Source organism: Panulirus ornatus, chromosome 66 (assembly GCF_036320965.1).
Source record: "Panulirus ornatus isolate Po-2019 chromosome 66, ASM3632096v1, whole genome shotgun sequence".
Taxonomy (NCBI): Eukaryota; Metazoa; Arthropoda; class Malacostraca; order Decapoda; family Palinuridae; genus Panulirus; species Panulirus ornatus.
The window spans coordinates 9,450,656-9,471,635 of NC_092289.1; the positions used below are offsets into that span (position 1 = coordinate 9,450,656).

General features: G+C 43.1%; 1 protein-coding gene across 1 annotated transcript in view; it reads left to right on the top strand.

Moving 5' to 3' along the window:
* Positions 1 to 20,980, top strand: part of LOC139746758 (uncharacterized) — an 87,433-nt gene that overhangs the window by 17,521 nt on the left and 48,932 nt on the right. Inside the window, exons 2-3 of the mRNA XM_071658261.1 lie at positions 7,887 to 8,075; positions 14,532 to 14,750. Of these exons, the coding sequence (XP_071514362.1) occupies positions 7,887 to 8,075; positions 14,532 to 14,750 (408 nt within the window). The remainder of the gene's footprint in view (positions 1 to 7,886; positions 8,076 to 14,531; positions 14,751 to 20,980) is intronic.

A 20,980-nucleotide genomic window follows, 5' to 3' on the forward strand; every position in this document is an offset into this window, starting at 1 on the left:
GGGGGTCACTGCTGTACTTTGAGCGGATTGTGTCTCGCATGGATTGTGACCGGAAAGGGACGCTGCTGTGCCTCGCGTGGATTGTGACTGGATGGAGACGCTGCTGTGCCTTGCATCAATTGCGGCTGGAAGGAGAGGCTGTTGTACCTCGCATGAATTGTAGCTACATGGGGACGCTGCTGTACCTTACTTGGATTGTGGCCAGTAGGGGACGCTGCCTTACCCTGCGTTGAGTTTGGCTGGAAGGGGACGCTGCCTTACCCTGCGTTGAGTTTGGCTGGAAGGGGACGCTGCCTTACCCTGCGTTGAGTTTGGCTGGAAGGGGACGCTGCCTTACCCTGCGTTGAGTTTGGCTGGAAGGGGACGCTGCCGTGCCTTGCGTGGATTGTGACTAGAGGGAGATCCTGTTGTGCCTCGCATGGATTTTGGCTGGAGAGGGACGCTGCTGTGCCTCACATGGATTGTGGCTGGATGGGGACGATGCCGTACATTCCGTGGATTGTGGTAGGAAGGGGACGTTGTTCTACCTTGCATATATTGTGGCTAGTTGGGGACTCTGCTGATGCTGCTGTACATTGCTTGCATTGTTGCTGGAAGGGGGACACTACCGCACTTTGCTTAGATTGTGGCTGCAGGCGGACGTTGATGTATCTTACATAGACTGTGTGGCTGGAATGGTAGGTTGTCGTAACTGGAGTGGATTCTGGCTGGAAGCGGACGTTGCCGTATCTCGTGTGGAGTGTAGCTGGAAGGGGAAGCTGCTGTACCTCGCATGAATTACGCCGGGGAGGGCTGTGGAGGGGGGTTGGGACTGCCGTGCCTCGCATGGAATTCTTTTTTTTCTTCTCGGAAACATAATTGCTGACGCTGATTGTAAATCACCAACGATCGTGACTATGTGGTATTCCAGCGTTGTATAGCCCAAGGTTCCGATGGTAAGGAAACCAGGTATTCTACATCCCATGGTTCTGGTGGTACGAGAACCCAGCGACGTACCACTCTTGGTCTCAGTGACTGACGTACCGGGCCGTGTAGATCCCTTGGTCCTTAATGGTATGGAAACCCAGCTGTGCACACCTCGTCCTGAGGGTGCAGGACCAACACAGTGTACATTCCGTGGTCCCAGTGGTGCACCTCCTAACCACATCACTTATATATATCTCGAAAATAACTAACAATATATCTGACGCTGTCAGCGGTTTCCTGCCTCCTTTTGCCACGTCAAGGTAAGGGTGCATGAATCATGTACGCTAGTCGGTCTCCTTATTAATAGGATGATGACGGTGGCGGTGGCGGTGGTGGTGGTGGTGGTGGTTGTGGGAGGGGAGGGGAGCTTAAATCGTGTACACTAGATCGTCCAGTTGTCAAGGTGGGGAGGGAGCGTGGAGGGGGTTGGGGCGGCGTGAACCGTTGTCAACACACTAGTTTCCAGGCAGGGGAAAGGGCGAGGGAAGGATGGGAGAGGCGCCCTCACGCAGCATTGTGGAGATTCCTGGTACGTTAATCATAGAATTGTTCGTTAATACCAACAGTCTGGCGAGGAGATGTGTCAACTGTATCCAGGTTGGCCTTGCAGGGATCGAGAGAGTATGGAGTAGGTAGGACGCCACACAGATGATCTCATATACTAAACTATAAAGATAAAGCAGAAACTTTGGCGAATACACAAATGAAGTAAAAACTGGCGAATAAATCCTTCGGTAATATACGTCTCTTCGATGTATATCAACTGACTGTTATATTTCTCATTTGTGTCTCCCCTGATGATGTGATTATTACACGAAAGTGCACTTGGGAAATTTTCGTGTTTCATTTTCCCCGTGGACTCATAGGACTGTATATATAAATATATATATATATATATATATATATATATATATATATATATATATATATATATATATATATATATATATGTATATATATATATATATATATATATATATATATATATATTTTTTTTTTTTTTTTTTTTTTTTTTTATACTTTGTCGCTGTCTCCCGCGTTTGCGAGGTAGCGCAAGGAAACAGACGAAAGAAATGGCCCAACCCCCCCCCCCCCATACACATGTACATACACACGTCCACACACGCAGATATACATACCTACACAGCTTTCCATGGTTTACCCCAGACGCTTCACATGCCTTGATTCAATCCACTGACAGCACGTCAACCCCTGTATACCACATGACTCCAATTCACTCTATTCCTTGCCCTCCTTTCACCCTCCTGCATGTTCAGGCCCCGATCACACAAAATCTTTTTCACTCCATCTTTCCACCTCCAATTTGGTCTCCCTCTTCTCCTCGTTCCCTCCACCTCCGACACATATATCCACTTGGTCAATCTCTCCTCACTCATTCTCTCCATGTGCCCAAACCACTTCAAAACACCCTCTTCTGCTCTCTCAACCACGCTCTTTTTATTTCCACACATCTCTCTTACCCTTACGTTACTCACTCGATCAAACCACCTCACACCACACATTGTCCTCAAACATCTCATTTCCAGCACATCCATCCTCCTGCGCACAACTCTATCCATAGCCCACGCCTCGCAACCATACAACATTGTTGGAACCACTATTCCTTCAAACATACCCATTTTTGCTTTCCGAGATAATGTTCTCGACTTCCACACATTCTTCAAGGCTCCCAGAATTTTCGCCCCCTCCCCCACCCTATGATCCACTTCCGCTTCCATGGTTCCATCCGCTGCCAGATCCACTCCCAGATATCTAAAACACTTCACTTCCTCCAGTTTTTCTCCATTCAAACTCACCTCCCAATTGACTTGACCCTCAACCCTACTGTACCTAATAACCTTGCTCTTATTCACATTTACTCTTAACTTTCTTCTTTCACACACTGTACCAAACTCAGTCACCAGCTTCTGCAGTTTCTCACATGAATCAGCAACCAGCGCTGTATCATCAGCGAACAACAACTGACTCACTTCCCAAGCTCTCTCATCCCCAACAGACTTCATACTTGCCCCTCTTTCCAAAACTCTTGCATTTACCTCCCTAACAACCCCATCCATAAACAAATTAAACAACCATGGAGACATCACACACCCCTGCCGCAAACCTACATTCACTGAGAACCAATCACTTTCCTCTCTTCCTACACGTACACATGCCTTACATCCTCGATAAAAACTTTTCACTGCTTCTAACAACTTTCCTCCCACACCATATATTCTTAATACCTTCCACAGAGCATCTCTATCAACTCTATCATATGCCTTCTCCAGATCCATAAATGCTACATAGAAATCCATTTGCTTTTCTAAGTATTTCTCACATACATTCTTCAAAGCAAACACCTGATCCACATATCCTCTACCACTTCTGAAACCACACTGCTCTTCCCCAATCTGATGTTCTGTACATGCCTTCACCCTCTCAATCAATACCCTCCCATATAATTTACCAGGAATACTCAGCAGACTTATACCTCTGTAATTTGAGCACTCACTCTTATTCCCTTTGCCTTTGTACAATGGCACTATGCACGCATTCCGCCAATCCTCAGGCACCTCACCATGAGTCATACATTCATTAAATAACCTTACTAACCAGTCAATAATACAGTCACCCCCTTTTTAAATAAATTCCACTGCAATACCATCCAAACCTGCTGCCTTGCTGGCTTTCATCTTCCGCAAAACTTTTACTACATCTTCTCTGTTTACCAAATCATTTTCCCTAACCCTCTCACTTTGCACACCACCTCGACGAAAACACCCTATATCTGCCACTCTATCATCAAACACATTCAACAAACCTTCAAAATACTAACTCCATCTCCTTCTCACATCACCACTACTTGTTATCACCTCCCCATTTGCGCCCTATACTGAAGTTCCCATTTGCTCCCTTGTCTTACGCACTTTATTTACCTCCTTCCAGAACATCTTTTTATTCTCCCTAAAATTTAATGATACTCTCTCACCCCAACTCTCATTTGCCCTCTTTTTCACCTCTTGCACCTTTCTCTTGACCTCCTGTCTCTTTCTTTTATACATCTCCCACTCAATTGCATTTTTTCCCTGCAAAAATCGTCCAAATGCCTCTCTCTTCTCTTTCACTAATAATCTTACTTCTTCATCCCACCACTCACTACCCTTTCTAATCAACCTACCTCCCACTCTTCTCATGCCACAAGCATCTTTTGCGCAATCCATCACTGATTCCCTAAATACATCCCATTCCTCTCCCACTCCCCTTACTTCCATTGTTCTCACCTTTTTCCATTCTGTACTCAGTCTCTCCTGGTACTTCCTCACACAAGTCTCCTTCCCAAGCTCACTTACTCTCACCACCCTCTTCACCCCAACATTCACTCTTCTTTTCTGAAAACCCATACAAATCTTCACCTTAGCCTCCACAAGATAATGATCAGACATCCCTCCAGTTGCACCTCTTAGCACATTAACATCCAAAAGTCTCTCTTTCGCGCACCTGTCAATTAACACGTAATCCAATAACGCTCTCTGGCCATCTCTCCTACTTACATACGTATACTTATGTATATCTCGCTTTTTAAACCAGGTATTCCCAATCACCAGTCCTTTTTCAGCACATAAATCTACAAGCTCTTCACCATTTCCATTTCCAACACTGAACAACCCATGTATACCAATTATTCCCTCAACTGCCACATTACTCACCTTTGCATTCAAATCACCCATCACTATAACCCGGTCTCGTGCATCAAAACCACTAACACACTCATTCAGCTGCTCCCAAAACACTTGCCTCTCATGATCTTTCTTCTCATGCCTAGGTGCATATGCACCAATAATCACCCATCTCTCTCCATCAACTTTCAGTTTTACCCATATTTATCGAGAATTTACTTTCTTACATTCTATCACATACTCCCACAACTCCTGTTTCAGGAGTAAGGCTACTCCTTCCCTTGCTCTTGTCCTCTCACTAACCCCTGACTTTACTCCCAAGACATTCCCAAACCACTCTTCCCCTTTACCCTTGAGCTTCGTTTCACTCAGAGCCAAAACATCCAGGTTCCATTCCTCAAACATACTACCTATCTCTCCTTTTTTCACATCTTGGTTACATCCACACACATTTAGACACCCCAGTCTGAGCCTTCGAGGAGGATGAGCACTCCCCGCGTGACTCCTTCTTCTGTTTCCCATTTTAGAAAGTTTAAAAATAGAAGGAGGGGAGGATTTCTGGCCCCCCGCTCCCGTCCCCTCTAGTCGCCTTCTAGTTGTTATAAGTTGTGAAAAGTTTTTATCGAGGATGTAAGGCATGTGTACGTGTAGGAAGAGAGGAAAGTGATTGGTTCTCAGTGAATATAGGTTTGCGGCAGGGGTGTGTGATGTCTCCATGGTTGTTTAATTTGTTTATGGATGGGGTTGTTAGGGATGTAAATGCAAGAGTTTTGGAAAGAGGGGCAAGTATGAAGTCTGTTGGGGATGAGAGAGCTTGGGAAGTGAGTCAGTTGCTGTTCGCTGATGATACAGCGCTGATGGCTGATTCATGTTAGAAACTGCAGAAGCTGGTGACTGAGTTTGGTAAAGTGTGTGAAAGAAGAAACTTAAGAGTAAATGTGAATAAGAGGAAGGTTATTAGGTACAGTTGGGTTGAGGGTCAAGTCAATTGGGAGGTAAGTTTGAATGGAGAAAAACTGGAGGAAGTAAAGTGTTTTAGATATCTGGGAGTGGATCTGGCAGCGGATGGAACCATGGAAGCGGAAGTGGATCATAGGGTGGGGGAGGGGGCGAAAATTCTGGGAGCCTTGAAGAAAATGTGGAAGTCGAGAACATTATCTCGGAAAGCAAAAATGGGTATGTTTGAAGGAATAGTGGTTCCAACAATGTTGTATGGTTGCGAGGCGTGGGCTATGGATAGAGTTGTGCGCAGGAGGATGGATGTGCTGGAAATGAGATGTTTGAGGACAATGTGTGGTGTGAGGTGGTTTGATCGAGTAAGTAACGTAAGGGTAAGAGAGATGTGTGGAAATAAAGAGAGCGTGGTTGAGAGAGCAGAAGAGGGTGTTTTGAAATCGGTTGGGCACATGGAGAGAATGAGTGAGGAAAGATTGACCAAGAGGATATATGTGTCAGAGGTGGAGGGAACGAGGAGAAGTGGGAGACCAAATTGGAGGTGGAAAGATGGAGTGAAAAAGATTTTGTGTGCTCGGGGCCTGAACATGCAGGAGGGTGAAAGGCGGGTAAGGAATAGAGTGAATTGGAGCGATGTGGTATACCGGGGTTGACGTGCTGTCAGTGGATTGAATCAGGGCATGTGAAGCGACTTGGGTAAACCATGGAAAGCTGTGTAGGTATGTATATTTGCGTGTGTGGACGTATGTATATACATGTGTATGGGGGTGGATTGGGCGCTACCTCGCAAACGCGGGAAACAGCGACAAAGCAAAAAAAAAAGAAATATATGTATATATGTATATATATATATATATATATATATATATATATATATATATATATATATATATATATATATATATATATATATATATATATATTCATATATATATGGAAAGGATCACAATTTTGCGCGTTATCAAGATATTCCTATGTGTCCACTGGGAAAATGAAACACTCTTAAGTTCCCAAGTGCACTTTCGTGTCATAATCACATCATCAGCGGAGACAAAAGAGAGAAACACTGACAGAATTGTAAGAGTACTAGGAGAGCTGCCAAGATGATTCCCCGGCTTGAGAAACAAATCTAATGAGATCCGACTCAACGAATTAAATCCATATAGCTTAGAAAAGAGAAGGTTAAAAAGGAGATCTGATGTGGTTACTGAAAATCATTAAAGGCTTCGATAATCTCGTCTTACTTCACTCGTAGTAAAGGATGTTATCTCGTAGGTAAACGTTTTACCTCGACTGAGGCGAAATTGTTAAAACATAGAATGATTTAGCAGTCAGAGCGGTTGAAAATAGTACCATAAATACGTTTAAGCATAAACTTGATAGGTATTTTGCTTCATTTAGAGTAGTTAAGAACAGTACCATATATACGTTTAAGCATAAACTTGACGAATATTTAGCTTCAGTTAGAGTAGTTTAAAACAGTACCCTAAATACGTTTAAGCATAAATTAGGTAAATATTTTGGCTTCAGTTGCTCGACTGACATTATCTGCACCTCTTTTTCTCCACGATCAGGTTACAGGTTTTCCTTTGGAAAATCGAAACGTATTTCTGACTTCTGCTTCACTAATACATGGGTTTGTTTTCTCTTCCATGACCAAAAAATGTCTCGTTAGGACCTGGTGCTTTGTTGCTTTTTGAATTCATTTATAATTAATTGTTGGAGAGCTGAGACAGGAAGTATAGGGGGGGGGGGGTCATATATTCTGCCTGATGTGCGGGCGCATCATAGCATATCTGGATGAGTCTGTCACACAGCAGGTAGAATCAGACCTTTTCATTGGGTTGGTGTTGGCTGTACAGGGAAAATGCTACTGGATCCTCTGAACAGAATATTCTGATTTTGAGTAATTCTCTCTGTAGAAGAATGAGTTTGTTTTGGGGTTATTTCATTTATGATCTATCATATCAGATGCTAATATCAGGCATTTGTAGAACAATTGTGAAGGAGTTGGAGTGAAATCTAGCTCTAGAACAATGAGGATTTGGCTGTTACTGATCTCAAGGTACATTCTTACTGTAAGGAAATTAAAGGTTGGTAGACAGTATTTAAGGTCACCACTCTCTTTGGGATATCAGCACCTATAGGTGATGATAGCCCGAGTTTTTAATGAAGGGTGCAAATCCTACTAAATAATTGGAAAGTATAGATGATGTGTATCAATGACCCGGAATTTACTGATATTTCTAACATAAGTACATGAGATGTTTTGTCTCTTGCCCACAGCTAAAGAGGCTGCTGACAGCTGCCCCAGCCACCCGCACCCCTGGACCCGGTCTGTCGGGGACGGAATTGTAATCCTGGAATGTCCAGATCCAAGCAACGAAGTATTTCCTGGCGGCGACCGTCTCCTGCTGGACGAATGTGTGGATGGTAACTGGACCAGGACGGGCGATTTCAACTGTACCGCTCCCAGTAAGGCCGGCTTCCTACAGCCTCTCCTATTAGCACAACTTGAAATCATGAGATGTATCATAGGACTTCCTCACACAGTGTCACTCACGACAAATCCAGAATATGGCTGTCTTCAATGTAGGGTAGAAACTCTCATCAGCAGGCCTTTCGTTTCATCTCTCTTCACTGGAATGGTACACTAGAATGGTACACTGGAACCGGTACATTGGAACGGTACACTGGAAAGGTACACTGGAATTCTGATATCGTTCATAAAATCATTGTAAAGTGGATCATTCTACAGTGGACAGTGTTGCTCCCGGCACCAAAAGAGTATCGTAATGATGATCAGGGTCTCCGTCAGTATGGGAACCTGTTACATGAATGACATGTTACGATGTTCTCATTTGGTCCTGACCATTTAATCCACAGTCTCTCTCTCTCTCTCTCTCTGTAACATACACACACACATACACATACACACACACACACACACATGGGACTCCATGGTGAAGTGGTTAGCGTTACTGACCATCAGTCAGCACGGGCAAGCCCGGGGTTGAACTCGCATGGGTTCGAATCCTAAGCGAAGCTGTCGGCCTACATTCACCCTCAAGTGTTCATCTTTCCCTCACATCTTGTTGATACATGTGCACCTATCATCGGCTATTGTGCGTGTGTGTGTGTGTGTGTGTGTGTGTGTGTGTGTGTGTGTGTGTGTGTGCACGTGTGTGTGTATACATACGTAGAAGTAAAAGCATGGTATATACATACAAGGCCAAGAGACGGGTCAACATTAGTGTAAAACTCTCTTCCTGTAAGTAAACACACACATACAGAATTTCCTGTCTCAGCATGTCATTGATCACACGACATTCAAATGATCTGATACAGATGATACCAGATCTTGTTTTTACGCCAGAAGGGATGGCCATCGCGTATCACATGTGATGCGCCATATGGACGAAAAGATACAATTCAAAGCACAGGGGTCGATTACAGTGAGGTGCATGAAGCACTGGAAGGATCAGAGATGAGGCCAGACTCACACAGTTAAGATCGAGGAAACCCCACGACAGATGTGAACAGTTTCTCTGGAGTTCACCGCACATGATATTGGACATTGTTGTGGAGTTGGCAATGAAGGAGTAGGAACATGGGTTTTATGGCTCCAAATACAGAGTGAGGTTTAAAAAGAGCAGAAAAATGGTGCAGGAAAAGACGTCAAAAAGGCGAAAGAGCTTCAACCTTTTGCTGTGACAAGGGCGATGGTGGGGCCTAAGGCATGAGCGTAGCTGGATAGGAAAGGATGAAGAGGGAAACTATGAAATGAATATTGTGGACGAGGCAGCAGGTATTGTGCAGGAGGCAGCATATATTGTGCAGGAGGCAGCAGGTATTGTGCAGGAGGCAGCAGATATTGTGCAGGAGGCAGCAGGTATTGTGGAGGAGGCAGCAGATATTGTGGAGGAGGCAGCAGATATTGTGGAGGAGGCAGCAGATATTGTGGAGGAGGTAACAGATATTGTTGGAGAGGCAGCTGATGTTGAGGAAGAGGCAACAGATATTGTGGAGCAGGCAGCACATATCGTGGAAGAGGCACCAGATATTACAGAGGAGGCAGCAGATATTGTGTAGGAGACAGCAGATATTGTGGACGAGGCAGCAGATATTGTGGAAGAGGTAGCAGATATTGTGGACGAGGCAGCAGATATTGTGGACGAAGTAGCAGGTATTGTGGGGGAGGGAGCAGATATTGTGGAGGAGGCAGCAGATACAGTGGAGAAGGCAGCAGATATTGTGGAGGAGGCAGTAGATGTTGTGGAGGAGGCGGTAGATATTGTGGACCAGGAGGCAGATATTGTGTACGAGGCAGCAGATTTTGTGGGGGAGACAGCAGATACTGTGGACGAGGCAGTACATATTGTGGAGGAGGATGCAGATATTGTGGACGAGGCAGCAGATATTGTTGAGGAGGCAGCAGATATTGTGGACGAGGCAGCCGATATTGTGGACGAGGGAGCAGATATTGTGCAGGGGGTAGCAGATATTGTAGAGAAGGCAGCAGATACTGTGGACTAGGGAGCAGATATTGTGGGGGAGGCAGCAGATATTGTGGAGGAGGCAGAATATATTGTGGAGGAAGCATCAGATATTTTGAAGAAGGCAACAGATATTGTGGAGGAGGCAGCAAATAGTCCAAATGCTTTCCACCAATCTTCGTGAGAACAAAGTTGTCAGTGACAGAACAACGAAACATCGTATGGGATTCAGAGAGGAGGTTCGAGGATGATACGACAAGTTCCACAGTGTTTACACAGTGGAATGGGCAGGCGTTGGCAAACAATGAAATATATACTTTCCCTTCCCTCTACTTTTTTTCCTCTCACAATCCTCTCTATATAATTTCAATTATGGCCCGGCCTTGATGTGGACCTTTCTCCGTGACTGGAGCCTCAGACGTCATACCCCCCCTCCCACACACACACACACACACACACACACACACAAAAGTAAAAGATCTCCCGATAAATATCTTTCATATGCACTGACCAGACCACCTGAAATATTTAATCTGTCATAGGAGGAAGGTAAAGTGCCAAGGGAGAGGATGAGGACAAAATTATACCTTCTTTTACGATAGGAGAACGGGATAGTTGCGTTGAATTACAGATCACTGTATTTGACGAGCATTGTGCCTAGAATTCTGGAAAATGTAATTAGAAAGGTGATGGACGTTAAGTTGCCAAAGGGAAACCCGCTAAGGATGATACAACACGGAGTCAAGAAAAGAATGCCATGTTAACAAACCTTTATGCTTTGAGAGACAGTTCCGTTTGAGACAGAAGGTTCGATGGATTGCAGTTACCTGGATTACAAGAAAGTATTTGAGTCTGAACCACAAAGGAGGTTGGTAAAGTAGTCGGAAACATCAGGCGGGAATAAGTGAGAGACTCGACCGAGAGTCAGAAATTTACATTGGTAACACGAAACAAAGGCAGATGTCAGAGGAGCGTCTTGAAATGAGCTGGGGGTTACCAGTAGCGTGCATAGGGCTCAGCCCTCGGACCATTGCTCTACTTGAACTACGTAATTGACTGACTGAAGGAATGGACTCATATCTCAAATACATTTGTGAATAATGCCAAGGTTATGAGGAGAGTAATGAATGAGGAGGAGTGTATCAACCTACAGGAGAACCTAGACATACTCCATGGTTGGTCTGATATATGGTTGATGAAACTCAAGTTAGAGTACTATGTGAAGGTGAGGTGGATGGGTGACACTGGAGGACGGCCTCGACACACTATATAATATCTAACAGAAAGTAAATTTAAGGAAGCTGTGCGTCTTAGGGATGCAAACCTATGGTGCTCAAGCTACACTTTGTCTAAGTAATTCGCTTAAAGGAAACTAATAATCTACTCCAATTATCAGAGTGCACTGTAAGCCATATCACACTGTGCTCCCAGTGTTCAAGAATCCACGCAAAACGTAGGAGAGAAAATTTTTGCTTGGTGTCCTGGATCATGCTGGTATCATTGGGATGAGATGACGTGTACTGAGGCTGAATCAACCGTAATGCAGCAGTCTAAATACGGGAGCCGAACCTCACATTGATTTTACGAGCAGAATAGAACATTACGCTAGATGTGAAGGGTAAGCTAGATGGCATTAAGAAGGCCACAGAAATGAACAAACTGCAGAGGATTCAAGATGGTTTTGAAGAATGATGTCCCTTTTTCATAAAGAATCATCTTTACACAATCCTATGTCCCTGAAGGTTGGACATAGTATGTTGTTGACTTAGTCACTTAAAGGAGGGAGGAAGACCTTCTCCAGTATGTGACACCTAGAATTGCCATATTACCATGAAACGTGTACTAACGTAATGCCCCAAAAACAGGAGAATCTGAGTCATATGTATATGATATACTAACAATGATGAAGAGAAACGTATTAGGATTTTCTTTTTTATTTCAGACATCAATGCTATGTAAACGGTTTTTCTCTCAAAGGGAAAGGCTGAGGGAATCGGGTGGAAAGGATGTTGTAGATGGGAAAATATGCGAAGAACTGAAATTGCATTCACACTGGACGTTGCTAATTGGTGAGCGTTATTAGTGAACTGGCTACGGAGAACAATGAAGTGCCTGAAAACCCTAGAAAAGGCCATTGTGGGACCTTAACCCATAAAAGAGGTCATGATCCTGACGAAGTCTCTCCATTTGCCCTTAAACAGTGTGGTGCAGGAGCACCTGCTCAAGCAATCATTGGAAGACGATCTCATGTTAAAGGAGTGGAAGAGAACATTTATCATGCCTGTTTTTAAGAAAGGAGGTCGGACAATTGCACTCGGCTACAGACCAGCAGATCTGAAGAACGTGTTATGGAAAATGCTGAACATGACAACCAGAAAGCAGATGGACAGTACTTTTGAGGCAGTGGCTGCTTAAGGAAGAAGCAACATGAGCTCAGAGAAAAGAGGTCATGCATAATAGTTATTTGGTATTTTCATGACAGAGACAGCCATCTGTCGACAAGATGTACGACTGGATGGGTTTTGATGATTCTTGGCTAACCAGAAGGCATTTGAAACTCTTACACACAAAGGTTGGATAAAGAGGCTTGATATTCTGGCAGGATATGGAGGAAGACTTCTTTTGCTGATGTCTTTCATACTGTAGGTGGGTTGAGGTGACCAATGGCATGACGTAAAGTTCTACCGCAGGGCCTCTGTCCCTCTTGATCTATGGTCATGACTTACGAGGGATGACTGAATTCATTTGAGAATGATGCGTAAGTCATGAGAGAAGTAAGAATGAATGACAAGAACTGGAACTTCCAAACAGTCCAAAACAAACTGCTTGGTCATATACGAGGTTGACAATGTTCAAAAGTGACAGCAAAATGAAACTTAGACACGGCGAAAGAAGGCGTGTGTGTGTGGAAGGACTTGGGGTCGACAGTGTACCCCACTTATCGCCAGAACACCAAGTCAGGAGAAAAGATAAAGTGACAGATTATCTTCCGTTATGTTAGTCATATCAAGGACCGATAACGTCTAACAAAAAAAAAAAGTCCATAGAAGAGCAACAATACGTGAACTATGACAAGTGAGTTACTGGGTGGGAGTTAGAGGCAGAGGGTCATTAGTAATAAGTCTGCCCACAATAGAAGAGAGAAGACAGAGGGTAGACTTATCTGAAACCTTTAGATATCATAAGCACACCAACAGTATCGACAGTGAACATATCATTTAAAACCTTTAGATATCATAAGTACACTAAGAGTCTCGTGAACATACCATTTGAAACCTTTAGATTTCATAACCACACTAAGAGTCTCGTGAACATATTATGTGAAACCATTAAATATCATAAGTATACTAAAAGTATCGTGAACATGCTATTCGAAACCATTAGATATCATAAGTAGACTAAGAGTATCGTGAACATATTATTCGAAACCTTTAGATATCATAAGTACACTAACAGTATCGATAGTTAACGTATTGTTTGAAACCTTCAAATATCATAAGTACACTAACAGTATCGACATTGAACATCATAAGTACACTAACTGTATTGACAGTGAACATCATAAGTACACTAACTGTATCGACATTGAACATCATAAGTACACTAACTGTATCGACAGTGCACATCATAAGTACACTAACTGTATCGACAGTGAACATTTCTCTGGAAAAGACAAGGACAGAATAACAAACGGTCATAGCGAGATAGTGAAGATAAAAGGTGAATAACTTCTACAGTGATAGAATCATAGATGAATGGAATGAAAGAAGAGTGTGTGAATGCAGACAATATATTGAAGTTTATAAACATGTGAGGGTAAAGAAAGATTAAAAGATTGGGGCACTACAAGTGTAGAACTCCCATTTCGCACTGTAGCAAACAGGTGGTGACCAAACGCACACACACACACACACACACACACACACACACACACACACACACACACATACATACCAATACACACATACAAGGTGAAAGGGACCACAGTATCTTGCACCATCAAGCATATGTGTAATACACATCTTAGTCCAGTACATAAGCCATACACCAGAAACTGTGAGTCAGCAGTTTTAACATATGTGTAATACACACCTTAGTCCAGTATATAAGCCATACACCAGAAACTGTGAGTCAGCAGTTTTAACAAGTTTACTGACTGACCTGACCATAACAAGTCACAGGTAGAGCCTTATGCCCTCGACACCAACACTTATTAAACCCCCTACCACAGGCGGTCATGGGGTCAGTCTCAGAGAATCACGAGCACGTCTCCACCTCGGGATGACGTTTCGCCTCCAGCTTCCCTGGGACAGACGTCCTTTGTACTCCACCTGGTTGATGTAGAATTTATTCACTGATAAATGGAAGATTTCCTTTATGTCCTTGAATCATAACTACAGAAAAAAAAGCATCTGAAGCCTTTCTTTCTTGACAGTGAACGACAGTAGGATGGAACCTTGTGCCCTTGACGAGGACGTGCACCCACCCAATGCAATCGCTAAGGAGAATTTTACCCTCAGCAACGGCAGGTCGTCGGTGTACGGGGTATACTATGAGTGTGGTGAGGGGCAGACGTGGTTGTCCGGAGCGCCAGGCAGATTCAGACAGTGTATCAATGGCAGCTGGACACCTCTCGACGACAGGTGTAGCCAGGGTAAGTCAAATGTCGGGATAACCAGACGCTTCAGCACACCTGACACCCTGTGTTATGATGCCCTACACCCAGGCACACGGTGATCATGTCTTTATGACACCCTGTGTTATGATGCCCTACACCCAGGCACACCCAGATTACGTCTTTATGACACCCTCTATCATAATGCACTACACCCAAGCACACCCAGATCATGTATTTATGATACCCTGTGTTCTGATACCCTACACCCAGGCACACCAAAATCACGTCTTTATGACACCCTGTGTTATGATGTTCTATACCATGGCACACGCAAATCATGCCTTTATGATACAATGTACATTACATTGTACACCTTGTCACACCCACATTATAACATCCGGACCACCTGTGTATGACACCCGACACCCTAGCACACCCACGACTCTGGTATAACCAAACTACCGACCTACACGACCATTGCTGGAAGAGGCAGAAAAGCCTTGGCGTAGGAAGATGTAGGAGCGCATCAGCGATCATATACCAACACAGGACAGTCTACACAAGACAACACTGGTGTGGTAGTAGCAACACTCCCAGGACAGGCAAAACAAGCAACACTGGACCGGTACTGGCAACACTATCAGATAATGATCGCTTCGTCTGTACCTGCCGCGTATACTGGGGTGGTAGGGGTAACCGAAGACTATATTTACCACACCATGACTGTCTCGACCACACCATGACGGACAGACTGTCTCTTCCACACCATGACCGGCAGACTGTCTCGACCACACCATGACGGACAGACTGTCTCTTCCACACCATGACCGGCAGACTGTCTCTTCCACACCATGACGGACAGACTGTCTCTTCCACACCATGACCGGCAGACTGTCTCTTCCACACCATGACCGGCAGACTGTCTCTTCCACACCATGACCGGCAGACTGTCTCTTCCACACCATGACCGGCAGACTGTCTCTTCCACAACATGACCGGCAGACTGTCTCTACCACACCATGACCATCCCAGAGGAAACAGCATCACTACCTCTCGCTTCAGCGAGGTATAAATATATACAAGGGAGAAGAAATGCTTCCCACGTATTCCCTGAGTGTCGTAGAAGGCGACTAAAAGGGGAGGGAGCGGGTGGCTGGAAATCCTCCCCTCTCGTTTTTTTTTGTTTTTAATTTTCTAAAAGAAGGAACAGAGAAGGGGGCCAGGAAAAGATATTCCCTCAAAGGCCCAGTCCTCTGTTCTTAACGCTACCTCGCTAACGCGGGAAATGGCGAATAGTTTAAAAGAAAGAATATAAATATATATATATATATATCTTTTTTTTTTTTTTAAACTATTCGCCATTTCCCGCATTAGCGAGGTAGCGCTAAGAACAGAGGACTGGGCCTTTTTTGGAATATCCTCACCTGGCCCCACTCTGTTCCTTCTTTTGGAAAATTTAAAAAAAAAAAAAGAGAGGGGAGGAATTCCAGCCCCCCGCTCCCTCCCCTTTTAGTCGCCTTTTACGACACGCAGGGAATACGTGGGAAGTATTCTTAAACCCCTATCCCCAGGGATACATATATACATATATATACATATATACACATACATATATATACATATATATACATATATATATATATATATATATATATATATATATATATATATATATATATATATATATATATATATATATATTCGCCCCTTCCCGCGCCAGCGAGGTAACGTTAAGAACAGAGGACTGAGTCTTAGAGGAAAAATCCTCACCCGGGCCCTTTCTCCATTCCCTCCCTTGGAAAAGGAAAAACTGATGGGGAGGACTTCCAGACCCCCGCTCCCCCCCCTATTAATCGCCTGTTACTGCAATGAAGTAACCAGTTGTAACCACCACACATAGTATTTAAACACTCCAGTTCGTTAAGCGTCTGTTATGTCCTGCTAAAGGTGTGGTTCTTATGAAGGTGAACTGGATTGATTACGAATATATATCTCCCCCCCACTGTCACAAAGTTTCTGTCTTCATACAGTGTGACGTTACACTTCTGAAAACCAATTCATGGTACAGTTTGACTATGGTTGCATGGGAACACAGCAAACTACTGTTCAGCGAAATACTTCACAAATTCTGCGCGAAACTTTACATGCAACGGTTTAGTGGGGCATAGGCTTCTTAAGTGGTCAAGGTAAGGTAAGGAGTTCAAGTTGGATTATGATACATTCGAAGAATGTGCAGAGATTCTTTCTTCTTAATTCTGGACGATTTTCATGCTCTGAAATTGGGTCATTAACTGCTGGGAGGAGGCAGGACAGAGTGGAAATAACTGGTCGCACTCGCCTCCCCCACGACCGACACTGAGCGCCGCCTGGTATGTACCCAGGCCGCTCTTCTCACTGAATATATAAATATATATATATATATATATATATATATATATATATATATATATATATATATATATATATATATATCTATCTATATATATATATATATATATATATATATATATATATATATATATATATATATATATATATATATATATATATATATAAATTCATATATATATATATATATATATATATATATATATATATATATATATATATATATATATATATATATATATCTTTCTTTTAAACTATTTGACATTTCCCACGTTAGCGAGGTAGTGTTAAGAACAGAGGACTGGGCCTTTTTTGGAATATCCTCACCTGGCCCCCTCTGTTCCTTCTTTTGGAAAATAAAAAAAAAAAAAAACGAGAGGGGAGGATTTCCAGCCCCCCGCTCCCTCCCCTTTTAGTCGCCTTCTACGACACGCAGGGAATACGTGGGAAGTATTCTTAATCCCCTATCCCCAGGGATAATATATATATATATATATATATATATATATATATATATATATATATATATATATATATATATATATATATATATATATACATATAATTTGATAAACAGAGAAGAGGTTGTAAAAGTTTTGCGGAAGATAAAAGCCAGCAAGGCAGCGGGTTTGGATGGTATTGCAGTGGAATTTATTAAAAAAGGGTGTGACTGTATTGTTGACTGGTTGGTAAGGTTATTTAATGTATGTATGACTCATGGTGAGGTGCCTGAGGATTGGCGGAATGCTTGCATAGTCCCATTGTACAAAGGCAAAGGGGATTAAAGTGAGTGTTCAAATTACAGAGGTATAAATTTGTTGAGTATTCCTGGGAAATTGTATGGGAGGGTATTGACTGAGAGGGTGAAGGCATGTACAGAGCATCAGATTGGGGAAGAGCACTGTGGTTTCAAAAGTGGTAGAGGATGTGTGGATCAGGTATTTGCCTTGAAGAATGTGAGAAATACTTAGAAAAGCAAATGGATTTGTATGTAGCATTTATGGATCTGGAGAAGGCATATGATAGAGTTGATAGAGATGCTTTGTGGAAGGTATTAAGAATATATGGCGTGGAGGCAAGTTGTTAGAAGAAGTGAAAAATTTCTATCGAGGATGTAAGGCATGTGCACGTGTAGGAAGCGAGGAAAGTGATTGGTTCTCAGTGAATGTAGGTTTACGACAGGGGTGTGTAATGTCCCAATGGTTTTTTGATTTGTTTATGGATGGGGTTGTTAGGGAGGTGAATGCAAGAGTTTTGGAAAGAGGGGCACGTATGCAGTCTGTTGTGGATGAAAGAGCTTGGGAAGTGAGTCAGTTGTTGTTCGCTGATGATACAGCGCTGGTAGATGATTCATGTGAGAAACTGCAGAAGCTGGTGACTGAGTTTGGTAAAGCGTGTCAAAGAAGAAAGCTGAGATTAAATGTGAATAAGAGCAAGGTTATTAGGTACAGTAGGGTTGAGGGTCAAGTCAATTGGGAGGTAAGTTTGAATGGAGAAAAACTGAAGGAAGTGAAGTGTTTTATATATCTGGGAGTGGATTTGGCAGCGGATGGAACCATGGAAGCGGAAGTGAATCATAGTGTGGGGGAGGGGGCGAAAATTCTTCGAGCGTTGAAGAATGTGTGGAAGTCGAAAACATTATCTCGGAAAGCAAAAATGGGTATGTTTGAAGGAATAGTGGTGCCAACAATGTTATATGGTTGCGAGGCGTGGGTTATGGATAGAGTTTTGCGGAGGAAGGTGGATGTGCTGGAAATGAGATGTTTGAGGACAATATGTGATGTGAGGTGGTTCGATCGAGTAAGTAATAATAGGGTAAGGGATATGTGTGGTAATAAAAAGAGTGTGGTTGAGAGAGCAGAAGAGGGTGTTTTGAAATGGTTTGGTCACATGGAGAGAATGAGAGAGGAAACATTGACCAAGAGGATATATGTGTCAGAGGTGGAGGGAACGAGAAGTGGGAGACCAAACTGGAGGTGGAAAGATGGAGTGAAAAAGATTTTGAGTGATTGGGGCCTGAACATGCAGGAGGTTGAAAGGCGTGAAGGGAATAGAGTGAATTGGAACGATGTAGTATACCGGGGTCGACGTGCTGTCAATGGATTGAACCAGGGCATGTGAAGCGTCTTGGGTAAACCATGGAAAGTTCTGTGGGGCCTGGATGTGGAAAGGGAGCTGTGTTTTCAGTGCATTATTACATGACAGCTAGAGACTGAGTGAGAAGAATGGGGTCTTTGTTGTCTTCCTAGCGCTACCTCGCGCACATGAGGGGGGAGGGGGTTGTTACTTCATGTGTGGCTGGGTGGTGATGGGAATGAATGAAGGCAGACGGTATGAATTATGTACATGTGTATATATGTATATGTCTGTTTGTGTATACATATGTATACGTTGAGATGTATAGGTATGTATATTTCCGTGTGTGGACGTGTATGTATATACACATGTATGTGGGTGGGTTGGACCATTCTTTCGTCTGTCCTTGCGCTACCTCGCTAACGCAGGAGACAGCGACAAAGCAAAGTAAATAGATAAATAAATGAATAGATCAATGAATAGATAAATAAATAAATATATATATATATATATATATATATATATATATATATATATATATATATATATATATATATATATATATATATATATATATATAATATATATATATATATATATATATATATATATATATATATATGTATATATATATATATATATATATATATATATATATATATATATATATATATATATATTTTTTTTTTTTTTTTTATACTTTGTCGCTGTCTCCCGCGTTTGCGAGGTAGCGCAAGGAAACAGACGAAAGAAATGGCCCAACCCCCCCATACACATGTATATACATACGTCCACACACGCAAATATACATACCTACACAGCTTTCCATGGTTTACCCCAGACGCTTCACATGCCTTGATTCAATCCACTGACAGCACGTCAGCCCCGGTATACCACATCGCTCCAATTCACTCTATTCCTTGCCCTCCTTTCACCCTCCTGCATGTTCAGGCCCCGATCACACAAAATCTTTTTCACTCCATCTTTCCACCTCCAATTTGGTCTCCCTCTTCTCCTTGTTCCCTCCACCTCCGACACATATATCCTCTTGGTCAATCTTTCCTCACTCATCCTCTCCATGTGCCCAAACCACTTCAAAACACCCTCTTCTGCTCTCTCAACCACGCACTTTTTTTTTCCACACATCTCTCTTACCCTTACGTTACTCACTCGATCAAACCACCTCACACCACACATTGTCCTCAAACATCTCATTTCCAGCACATCCATCCTCCTGCGCACAACTCTATCCATAGCCCACGCCTCGCAACCATACAACATTGTTGGAACCACTATTCCTCCAAACATACCCATTTTTGCTTTCCGAGATAATGTTCTCGACTTCCACACATTCTTCAAGGCCCCCAGAATTTTCGCCCCCTCCCCCACCCTATGATCCACTTCCGCTTCCATGGTTCCATCCGCTGCCAGATCCACTCCCAGATATCTAAAACACTTCACTTCCTCCAGTTTTTCTCCATTCAAACTCACCTCCCAATTGACTTGACCCTCAACCCTACTGTACCTAATAACCTTGCTCTTATTCACATTTACTCTTAACTTTCTTCTTTCACACACTTTACCAAACTCAGTCACCAGCTTCTGCAGTTTCTCACATGAATCAGCCACCAGCGCTGTGTCATCAGCGAACAACAACTGGGGATAGGGGAGAAAGAATACTTCCCACGTATTCCCTGCGTGTCGTAGAAGGCGACTAAAAGGGGAGGGAGCGGGGGTCTGGAAATCCTCCCCTCTTGCTTTTCCTTTTTTTTTTTAACTTTCTAAGAGAAGGAACAGAGACG